We start from the raw sequence: 12,500 nt of genomic DNA on the forward strand, positions 1-12,500 counted from the left end.
AGGTGTCGTCTGACGTGATATCTTCACCCCGCTAACTGCAACGAAAAGCGATGGAGCACGTTTACAGTGTAACGCGATACAGATCTAGACACCAAAAACTTGTAATTGATACCCCAATACATTCTAAAAGGTAAATGTCATTTAAGAAATTCAATAATACAAGAATATTTTCAGGCCAAAATCGGCATAAAAGTAAGAGTATAATTCACCCTAGGCCGGAAAAACAAGATTCTTATAAAAAAAAAAGTGTACATGAATCAATAGAAACAGAACATCCGCAGCACTACAATCTGTTAGATACACTAGTAAATAAATCACAAACTTACTTATGGTCCTCATCCATTTCATTTCTTTTTTCCTCTTTCTTCTCAATTCGGTCAATTCAGGGGTCAGATTTTCACCTGGCCAAATGCGATTGTTTTGAGACCAAGCAATCTTAGCGATTCGGCAGTCGACAAATATCATTACCAAAAACGGAATTACAACAAAGAGAGTAAAGTTGAAAACGGTATGAACCTTAAAGACATCGTTGGGTTCGTTGTGTTGCTCGGCGCAGCCAATCAAGGCAGCAGTGTAATGAGTTCGTCCTCTGCTTTGATAAAAGCAAGGGACGATTATTGTAGAAGCAAGAGGTAGCCCCCACGCGACAAGCAAGGCTCGTCCGACCTTTGTTTTGGTGACAACTTGCCTGTATCTTAGGCAATGAACGATGGCGACATATCGATCACAGCTGAGAAGACAGATATGAATGCTGCTGACGTACAGCAGTGATACTACCAATGTGAAGAAATACTGGTATTTATTGCACGCTGCCTCCAAGTCATATAGCCATACCAAACGGAAGAGAACAAACGACAAGGACGCGATGTCAGAGATTGCCAAGCTGGCTAGGATCAAAGCGCTTGGCCTTTGCCTGAGGGCACGTACTCGAGTCACGGCCAGACAGACGCATATGTTACCAAGCAAGTTTGCCAGGAATGTGCAACACAGGACTGTCGTTTGTAAAGCCTTGGGCAAGTCAGATGGAGGCGACGCACCAGAGACTGTGTTCGAAGAAGCGTTCATGATAAAACTAACTGCAATGAATCTTTTTCAATTCACACTACGTTTGTGGTCTTTCCTTAATTCTTGTTTTTTTTAAGTTTTGAGAAAACAGCAGGTGTGTAATTGACATACGAAACCGTCTATGGGATCCATATCCGCAGTGAACATGTCATTAAAGGTACACGCGAGCTGTGATTGTTGTCGTTCATACCTACTCCATTGGATAGCACATATGCTTTTTCAACTTTTTCCCTGAGAAGCACTTCTGGCGCGATGAAAAGTTTACCTTTCAGTGCGCGTGTTGGTCGGCGTTCGTAAATTAGTTCTGCTCCACAATATCGATTAAGTTTGTGTGTATCTTAACTTCCTATTGTTCGCAAATCAATATTATTTATAGCAAGAGATATAATGGTTGAAAAGGAGTCCAGGAAGAGGTAAAGTGAAAAATTGAGATTTCATTAAAAACCATGCATTAAGCAAGCGGACGTGGACACTTGAATAACCTTTATTACGCAAATTCAGTTGATATGAATATCTATTAAGAGGATGCCGAGCCGTAATTTTAAACATGGTTGGCCATAGAGATAGGATAGTCAGCAGTTTCTGGCCTCCAGAAACGGATATCCGCGTAATTGTCATCCAGGATCAGTGTTTATTTCTTGCATAAAGTACAAAAGTGGCATTCAAACCTTATCTCTCTAATGGGTTATGTTTATGCCCTTCAAAAGTTGTTAGGAAAGCTCCATCATCCTGCTCTTTTTTTTGCTTGAATGAAGGAACAATCCGTAATTACGACACACCTGCAATTGCAGCCCAGTCCGCTCGTTAAAAAATCCGTCCGCTTTAGCAGGCTAGGATGTATGATTTTCTGAATAAAAAACTAATGAACACAAACATTGAAAAAGTCCATGTTTTTATCCTGTCTCATCGGTTTTATTTGCAAAGGCAAATTACAGACCTCGTCGAAAAATGCGTTTGTTTCTCTCTTAACTCTCACTCTTTTACAGGGTGTTTCAAAAGTTCGTTCCGATGTTTTGTTCGCTTATATTTCAGTAATTACTATAACTACCTCTTAAAAAATTGAGTATGTTATTCCTTATTGATTTTACATCGATTAACTTAAATATTAGTAACTAGAATGCCCTCCTTTATTTTTTATGATATTTTCTAAGCGGCCTAAAAAATTTTGAGACAAAATGCAATTTTCAATCGGAACGAACTTTTGAAACACCCTGTAGTGTGCCAGTGTACCGCGAACGATGTATTAGACACCATATTCGTGCTTACTTTCAACAATGTCCATTTCCGTGCAATGGCTTAAACCTCGCGCAAATCCATGTCATGACATAAATTCGAAGAAACTATGCGGCGCAATATTGCGGGTGATTGGTAAAGGAAAGTTTAAATTTGCGCCCGAGAATTTAAAGTGTGAACCAAAAGTTTCGAGGCTACTCCCTCTTTATCAGTGTATATGTCCAGAAATACACGCAGATTTCATTAAAGGCGCGTTAGATTCACCGTATTCTGGAATAGGATTACGTGGAGTGGGAGTCAGAAATCCTTCGTTTTTACGGACATTTACATTAGAATTGTCAAACACCTGCTAAAATGCTATTTTAAACATATCTTTATTATCCTTGTCGCTTAAAAACGCCGAAACATATGGTTTTAAGTCATCACTCCACGTATTCTTATTCCAGAATAGGGTCAATCGAATGCACCGTAAGTGTCTCGAAGTGTCTCCTTGCTCTTTTTTGTAACTTCAACATCACTTGTGTAAATGGTTAAAAAATGGTTAAAAAATGGTAAATGCTTTGTTTATAGTGGAAGTGCACTTAAGCTATCAAGCTAGTTCACAGGCACCCAACTTTTAATAGTGTGAAAGAAACTTGGCTGGAACATGATTAAGAACCCCAACTGGCAGGAGGCAACCAGTTGGCTGTTTACAAAGTGTGGTAGAGTTGAATCCAGGACAACCGGAAAAAAGTCCAAACCAGGGGCCCGTTTCTCGAAGGTCCCGAAACTTTACGTGCCATTTTCGGGTGTCACTATTCCCTTTTTATCTCAAGGACGGAGAGGATTTAAGTAATCAAACTTCACAGTAATTTTTCTTTTTGTTGCCTTAAAAACATGCTAAAAGATCGGCTTTCCAAGAAAAGCGGTTGCCAGTTTCACAAATTGCTTTTGGCGCCCGAAAAGTTAATCGGGACTTTCGAGAAACGGGCCACAGAGGTCAGAACGGGATTTGAACCCGGGACAACCGCGTGCAAACCCAACGCCCGAACTACTGGACCACGCCGCCTCCTTGTGTCTCGGAATACGAAAAACCTTAAATAACAGTGACCACAACCAGGTTTTCTGAGCCCGCGAGAATGAGGACCCCCAGCAAACCATTGTTTTAACCAAAACTGCTGGTCAGCAACCTGGTTCTGGAATACAGAGAATTAACATCACAAAGTGTCCCCCAACATGCTGCTCCTCAGCTAACGATTAACTGTTGCATTTACCCTGATCGAAAAATAACACTAACCGTTAATTTGCCCTAACCTCATCGTTAGAAATAGGTAGCAAAGGTTTAGACTTGAAAGGACACCTCGTGTTGAATGCCAAAATTGGGCGTGAATCTAATAATTAGCGTCATTTCTCGACATATGTGGACTGAGCGCAAAAAAAAAAAAAACAAGCCGAAATTTAACCTTGGACGTTCCCCTGGAAGCCCCGAGTACGAGTGGAGGTGGCTAGTGGTGGATGCTTAACGAGCCGTGAAGCGGCGAGGTAAATATCCACCACTAGCCACTAGTTGTTAGTTATCGGTATTTTTCCTTGGGCAAGCTGTACACTGTCACATGAGATCGAGGCCATGTGTACTGAGCCAGTCAATCCAGGATGGCGCCCAAACGCTGAAATCGTATGACATCACGATCGATACCCGAGGCACAACATGGGCGACTGACACGATTAGGATGAGTTCTCCTTCGGTGAAAACATTATTGATGAGTTAATAAAATTGTCAACCTCATCTAACCGCGCACAATTGTTTCACTATTTGCGGAAACTGTGTATCGAATTGATTCAAATTATTTAAAGGTGGCTGAACACAGCTTTTCCGCGGTTAGCGGTATTCTTTAAAGACCGACGCGGATTTTGAAAAACAAAACAAATAAGGCGAAAACCTTTTTCCTCCTTCTCGCGATGGTCTTGGAAATGCGGTCTAAATTCACTTCCATTAACTAAACGTCACGGTGCTTTAGAAGTGCAAAACCAGCAAAATCATAGTACTAGGCATGCGCATTCGCTCAAAAATTTGAGATTTATTACCAAATTTCTCTCAAACCCGTCATTAGATTTTGCAGAAATACGGAATTAAAATAGTTCCAACTACAAATAAGTCGTCTATAAAAAAAAATCAGAAATTTAACCAAAAAACTTCTACCAGTGAATTATGAAAAATCCGTCCGTTGAAATTCTGTGGTAACAGCTGTTGCGCGTTCTTTATTTCCATTATTTTAAGTAAGCAAATGCTGCAAAAAACTAATGAGTGAATTTTGCATAAGTGAGGAATAAGCATGCTTCAGGCCTTGTTTTACTCCGGATGCGTTACCATGGTAACAGCCTGCATAACTGTCAAAAATGGAAACATTCATGGTAGCACTTATTAGTGATCAATTTAAGTTTGAGCTTCCAACCAAAAAATGCATAAATATGGCAGAAATGGAAGTGTGAGTACTTAAAAACTGTGTTCAGTAACGGTGACCTAGTTGAGCAAAAAAACAGAATCAACGAACTCACAGCTGTGCCTTACAATTGAGGAAAGAACGTTTCTCTCACGACTGCTCTAAACAATTGAGGAAATAATTAAGCCGCTCATTTTTTTGCTAATTTTTTCACTTAACTTCCTTGTAGGTTGCGAACTTTCTGCACTCTTCAAGTTTTTTTCTCACGACTTTCTAAAGCATCTTAATGGTAAATTTTCTGCCTTATGTGCGTTAAATAAAATACAAAAAAAAAAAAAAAAAAGAAAATAGATTCAACCCCTCATTTTAGACCCCCCTAACATAAGAACCAGTTTAGCCAAAAAAAATTAAGCAGGTTTTAAATGACCTTGAAATTTCTAGCATCTGGAACAAATTTTAAGCTGCACAGATCTTGTCTAAAACTTTTTTTTCATAATTTTGATTGAAATGTAAAGGTATCAGCGTCCTCATCAGAGGAAATCAGTCATATCATATTTATCACAGATTAGATATCTTTTGTGGAAATAAGAACAAATTTAGTCTAACTTGGAAAAATCTAGGTTTTTGTATGTGGGCTCCTGATGTGTTTCTTTGCTGTATTAAAAACAACTTGTTTTATTCATTTTCGAAATGGTGGAAAAAGTGGTCACCAACCCCTAAAACATGCATGTTGTGTAACATGAAACAAGATATGAAATCAAAATAAGGTCAAATTGTGCAATAAAAATGTTACAATAGTAGAGAAGATTTATGTTACAGAATTCGAACACAAGTATCTAACAAAAAAGGGGAAGCTCGCGTTTTATTGGTTAATCTTGTTAGTTACCATGACGACACCTACATCCTCACAGGTGAAAGATAAAAATGATATGTTCACTGCACGCCCTGAAGATATAATTTTTTTCCGTAAGAAGGAAAATCCTAGTATTTCATCAGTATCTATAAAATAAATGTTTTTTATTTATATTATTTTAAGTAAGCAAAAGCTGCAAAAAACCAATGAGTGAATTTTGCATAAATGAGGAATAAGCCTCCTTTAGGCCTTGTTTTGATCTAGATGCGTAACGACGGTAACAGCCAGCGGAGCACATCAACTGTCGAAAATGGAAACCTTCGTGGTAGCACTTATCAGTTTTAGGTTCCAAGCAAAAAATGCATAAATGTGGAAGAAATGGAAGTGTAAGTGCTTAAAAATCGTGTTCAGTCATCTTAATTAAGCCTGAGCAAATCAGATGCAGGTATTTGATGAGAGGAGAAAAGCAACTGAGTGCCTGGAGAAAAGTGTCCCGGAGTGGATCACAAAAGCAACAATTTCACAGCTGCGCCAACCAATTGAGGAAAAAACGTTTCTCTCACGACTGCGCTAAACAATGGAGGAAATAATTAAGTCGCTCATTTTTTGCCTTTTTTAATCGTTAAGCATCCTTTAACTTCGTCCTTCAACTCTCGGAACAGACTACAACACCAACAAACTCACAGCTGTGCCAACAAATTGAGAAAAGAACTTTTCTCTCACGACTGCACCACACTACTGAGGAAGTAATTGAATCGCTCACTTTTCCTTGTGATCCTTTAACCGCCTTTAACTTCCTTGTAGGCTGCGAACTTTCTGTGCCCTTCAAGTTTTTTCTCACGACTTCCTTAAGTATTTTAATTGTAAATTTTCTGCCTTGGGTGTCTTCTATATTTGCTTTGACTCCTCTTTTGCGGGAACGTCATTTTCTCTCTACGGCACAGTTTTTTTCAACGTTTAGTAGCCATCATACAGAGAGCGTCAAAGACAAGAAATTCGTAGTCACGTTTCCATCTCTGGTCCCTGCTGTGAAAAAAAAAAACCTCACCCGCAAGGTTAATAGTTAAACATAGGCCCGTTTTAAACGTGTCATTTTACATCTGCCGAATCTAATGCCAGTGAGCGAAAACAATAGATTTTTCTTATTTGCATTAGATTCGGCACATGTAAAATGCGACGTTCAAAACGGGCCATAGTGTCTTTTCACAAGCTTCATGCCATAGAGATCATGCTCTCTTTGTTCTCCACTGAATATCAACATGAATCTACTCGGCAAACTTTTCTTTGTTGTCCTGTTTTTTTTTCTAGCACGTTCTTGCTTGCTGTCTTGAGCCGTTCAAAGTGCTGTTGTTTTAGAGCACTGCTTCATTTCCTATCAATTTTTCATTTTCGGCTTTTGCGCCGGTTATGATCCAAGCAATCTTAGCACTCAATGAATGGTGGTGACGCTCAATTTGTTCCAGTCATTGTTGGCATGGCCTTTATCTTCACAGATCACAAATCTTCGAAAGGTGAAGGAAGGCAATTAGTGCTTCATTCATTTTTACAGAGCTTTGCGAGCCCACGAAAGTCAATGTATATTTGAAGTGCCGTTTATACACGAATGATAGCACTTCTATCTTTCGAAAGTCACAAGCTTTCATTTATTGACCGTCATCGAAATGAGCTTAAACAAGACTAACCTTGGCTCACTCCATTTTACGAAAACGTCCTCGACGTTTTCTTGTTCAGCTTACACATGGATCTTAACCGGGACAAGCGAGTTGTATTCTTCTCTCCTCATCAAGTGTATCGCCTGCCCTCTCACCGTATGTTTAAACATCTTGATCATCGTCGCTGTCATTAAACGAAGAGAATTGGATAAGAACTCGAACATTTTGTTAGCTAGCTTGGCTGCATCCGATCTCTTCGTTGGCGCCGTTTCCTTGCCTGTAAATTCGTTTTATGAAGTCCTCCTCCTTCGTAAGGACTTGAGCATCAGAATTTGTCAGTTAGCGTGGGTCAACATTGCAGTGTTGTATGGTGCAGTTAGCTCGTCCTTATATCATCTGACCATCATTGCTTTTGACAGATTCGTGGCGATTAAACTGTGGAAAAGGTACAAAACCCTAATCACCAAAGCTCGTGTTAAATGGTTGGCTTTTGGTGCATGGCTTCTTGCTCTCTCAACGAACGCTGCCAGAAAGGTCCCCAATAAGTACGGAAGTATCCTTGAAATCGTCTCGGGCTTCAAGACCTTGATTTGCGTGGCTCTCATTTTGTATTGCTACGGTGCGGCCTATATTTCCGTACGTAACCGAAGACGAAACGATGGCTACCGAATCTCTGCTCTGAGAGTAGCCAAAGTCGAGAACACTATCGGCAGGGCGATGGCTATATTGACAACAGTATTTTTAATGTCCTATATTCCATCAGTCGTTGGCCTTCTTCTTGGAGAAACTGTTCCAATGCTGCGTACCAGCACATATTTCCTTTGGTCGCAGTTAATTCTTCAGCTGAATTCTCTCCTTAACCCCGTTCTAAACTGCTTCGTCCTGAACCGCCAATTCAGAACGGAAGTTTTCAAGATGCTGAAGATCAGAAGCGAAGCTGATCCACCAGCTCCCGAACGTCGTGCCAGAAGAATTTCCCCAGTCGAGCTTGCTGAGGAAAACGGCGGGACCCGATGCACAGAAAGGCGAGAACCTGACAACAATAATATGAAGCAATTGAACCCAACAAATCTGTCAGGGACCGCAAACCGTGCAATAACACTCCCCCCAGGCAGCGCGGACAAGCGGGCTATGGTGAAGGTCCCCAGCTCACGTCGTGCAACAGTTTGTGGCGATGAATTTGTTAGAGATGTTCAGAAAAAAAATGAAGATCCTGGCCATGCCCGTAGCAAATCACGATAGCGTCAGATATGAAGAGATATGAAGGGCCTGTCACAAGTTGCGTGGATAGTTTCTTGGAACTCTCTCTCTAGCTTAACTTTACGGCTATACCACTCTATTTCTTTTCCAATAAGAAAATGTAAAGTTTTTCCCATAAAGACCTTGTTTTTCCAAGGCTGAGATTCAGAACATGCTAAGAACATACGTTAGGCTGAAATTCAGTCAAGAACGTTTTTATTTTGAACATTTTTTGTTTTTAAGCAGAAATGCAAACAAACAGTATAAAAATGAAAAAGCCAAATTTGGCAAGGGTAGGTTGACGCGACATCTTTTTCGCTGTATCCGTGAATGTTATCGTGCGTAACATAGAGCTATGTCAAAAATTCATAGTTAAAACCCTGTACACGCCCAACGGAAATGTAAAAATGATGGATTTGTTGCAACGTTAATTGAGTAGTTTGGTCTTTTTACCTGAGATCTCTATCGGACACGTTCCGGCCTGTGATTTACTGTTTACCTGCTGCCCTGTTTATGGTTATCCCGACTAAGGAAAGTTTAAGAAAACTCGCCATAGAAGGAAGTTTGTGATCATTGTTTGTAATTGTCAATGATTTTACTTTTGTTAGTTTTTTACATGGATAGAACAGGCTTTTGGATGTTACATGCTTGAGATTGCACGACCATTGACCGCATGGCACAATTAAACGTTTATATTAGTCATCGCCGTTTCACTCGTTTTTGTATATTGTTTCGTTTTGTTACCACTTGATTTAGTTAAGTAGATGATATTGTATATTGTAATTTCGGATCGAATAATATTCTTCGGTAACGGATCATCTTGGTTTCTTGCGAAAAAATGATGATCATTCGATTTCTGGCTAACCAAGGTTCGCAAGTAGAATTTAAGACGATATACAATGACAGAAGCAAAGGAAAATGCGATCAAACAGGCCAAAATAAAACGCAGAATCTGTAAAGGCACGCTAACCCGTCAGCTAGGGAAAAGCTATCTGCCATAAAATATCTGGAAATCGGCCAGTTAACAGAGAATTAAAAAAATGTGAACTGGCGTTGGCCGATTTATTATCAAGACACGAGTAACTCACGATTCTCCTCGAAGACGACGGGGAATTCGAGCTGAACGAAGCATGGATGGAGGAGTGCCAGAACATGTACTTGAAGCTTTCAACTGAATTCTCTCCGTAACCCCGTTCGAAACTGCTTCGTCCTGAACTAAAGATCAGAAGCGAAGCTAATCCACCACTGCAGTCGCGCGAGAAGAATTTCCCCAATCGAGCTTGCTGAGGAAAAAGGCAGGGCCCATTTCGCAGAAGGGCGAAAACCTGACAACAATAATATGAAGCAGTTGAACCTAACAAATCTGTGCAATACCAGGCAGCGCGGACAACCGGGCTATGGTGAAGTCCCCTACGTCACGTCGTGCACTGAACAGTTTGTGGCGATGAATTCGTGAAAGATGTTCAGAAAAAAATTCAAGGTCCGTGCCATACCCAGTTATACCCGCCCACATTCACGATAGCGTCAGATATGAAGGGGCTGTCACAAGTTGCGTGGACAGCTTCTTGAAACTCTCTACTAGTATAGCTTGATTTTACTGCCAATAAGTAAAAGGGGGTTGAAGGGTGTCACCCTTGGTGATGAGATATGCCTCTCTAGCTTTGCGTATAGTATCGTGGGTGGATTTTATGATTTCTAGTGGAATAAGCGAAATGTCATTCGTGGTGTGATTATTAGTGAGGAAATGTAAATGCGATCTTTGACGTGAAGTCTCTGTGTCAATAGGGAGCTTTAGCAACGACAACGGCGACGGCAACGAGAACGTCACAAATTTGCATATTTAGTGGGCAAAAACAATAGCTTTGCACGCTCTGCACGTGCGTTTTTCATTTTTGTCCATTTCTTTGCCGTCGTCAGCAAAGCAACAACGTGGAATTACCAAGTTTGAAGTGTTATGGAGAACGTCAGCACCTGGAGATAAATTTTCATTTTTCTCCCCTAAATGAAGCGCCGCTCGTGACGGTTTCATTCCTGAGGGACTGAAACACCTTTGTCATATTAAAAGGCTTGGAATAGTCGCGAAGTGATCGCAATAACGTGAATTTATGTTTTTACATGACGTTCTGGTTGCCGTTCCCGTCGTCGTTGCTAAAGCTCCCTAATTACTACGGCAACGAGAACGTCATCTCAAAATATAAATTCGCGTCATTTTAATCGCTTCTTGACTATTTCAACCTTTTTAATATGACGAGGGTGTGGTAGTTCCTCAAAAATGACACTGGTAGGAACGGCGCTCAATTTAGGACAGAAAATGAAATAAAAAAGACGAGATATAATCTTAAGTATTTTTCTTTCTTTCATTTATCTTTTCATGTTACGTAATACTTTCGTTTTTATCTAATACCTTTCTAACGGTCACATAGTTAGTTTGTTCTCTCCCGAGGTTTTCAATTTTCGTTTTAACGCTATCAGGTTTTTGCTGTATCATGTTGAAAACGATTTTTTCTAGTTCAACTGAACTGTAACGTCCCCTTAGCCAAAGAGTTTTACTCGTAACACCCTGATGAAGAAAGGCAGTGCCTTTTGAAATATTGGTAAATACAACACATATTCCTTCACTGTTTGAACACTCTTTTACTTCTCGTTTGTCGTTCCTTACTATTTTCATGCTTTTTCGACTAGTGTGCATGAACATCTTGCAGCAGTGCATGCTAGCGTTTATCGTGTAAACTGCCTTTGAACTATTTTTGCGAATCGTACAGACGCTGTTGTTCATGGTCATCACACAGTCGCTGAGCATCTGAAGGCCCGTGGAGGGATCATCAATGAATGCCAACTGGCTCATGTTGTGAATGACGCGGCCAGCACTGGGGACACTAAGACCCTGAAGCGATTGATCAGGTGGACCGGTCACGTGAACCTATCTGACTTTGACGGACAGACCCCGCTTCACACAGCGGTGACATGCGGCAGGCTCAATGTCGTCAATTTATTACTAGAAGAGGGTGCAGGTAAGGAAAAGAAACAGACAAGAAAGGAACAAACACCTTTCATATATTTTTGAAGTATTTAGGAGTAAACAACATGGCACGTAGAACGGACATCTTTGTAAGTATTAGATTAATTGGCCATCACTATACAATGAGTTGATCAAGACTGGCCCTTCAAACTACGGGAAAGGGATGTTGCTTTCGAGTAAGCAGACGTTTGTTGGAAGGAGCTGAAATACGACTCCCTTTACTGAATTAAAAACGATTGCGTGTGAGACTAGCCAATTCTGGGCTTTTCATTATTATAGTTTCCCTTGATCCTGGAAATGTTTACTCGTGCGTACTTAAACTCATTTAAGCTTGATCTCTGAGAAGGCCGAGAAAAGACAAACCTACTATTAAAGCAAGTTACGTTTTCAGAGAGTACTGCACCAGCATCGCAGAGGGCATGGGTTCGAATCTCGTTAAAGCTACCTGAATTTTTCAGGCTTTCCTTTCGATGCCGCAAATGTAGCGTTCAAATGTATGTCTTTAATACATATTGTTCCTTCTACTATCAAAGCCTTACGCTTTTGAGTTGGCCAATCAACAATCGTGTGCTAAATAACCTGACCAATGAATAACAGCGAGGCTGGAGGTGACCAATTGGCTCGTTCTAACAATAGTGCTCTATTTCTAGATTTCAAGGGAGTAGGTTGATTCTGATCTACATGATTGAGTTTGGATGAAAGTTGTGATCGACATTCATTCGTTCGTTCAGTTATTGGTTTAGTCGATATTTTGTCACATTCTTTTGTTCGTTTGTTCAATCCATTCATGCATTCATTCACTTTTATTGGAATAATATAGCTCTTAAAATGGCAACTGTGCTAAGCCCAAGGAAGCCTAATGTTACCCTTGATGTAAGAGGTTTTATTCTTCGCGAGCTCCTAGCAAGAACCGAGAGGAGTATATCGTGAGCGCTCTCCTCTCGGCTTTCGTGGAAGGCTGTGTTGCTTATTAACCCTTTCAGCCCCGTGGGGTTCCCCATTGACGAGTAAAATCGTCT

The 12,500-nt window shown here is 40.5% G+C and overlaps 1 protein-coding gene across 1 annotated transcript in view; it reads left to right on the plus strand.

Moving 5' to 3' along the window:
* The window catches only part of LOC138058908 (uncharacterized), a 66,063-nt gene that overhangs the window by 48,136 nt on the left and 5,427 nt on the right, over nt 1-12,500 (plus strand). Inside the window, exon 16 of the mRNA XM_068904360.1 lies at nt 11,225-11,473. Coding sequence (XP_068760461.1) covers nt 11,225-11,473 — 249 coding nt within the window. The remainder of the gene's footprint in view (nt 1-11,224; nt 11,474-12,500) is intronic.

This window comes from Montipora capricornis, chromosome 8, assembly GCF_036669925.1.
Source record: "Montipora capricornis isolate CH-2021 chromosome 8, ASM3666992v2, whole genome shotgun sequence".
In the NCBI taxonomy this organism is placed as follows: Eukaryota; Metazoa; Cnidaria; class Anthozoa; order Scleractinia; family Acroporidae; genus Montipora; species Montipora capricornis.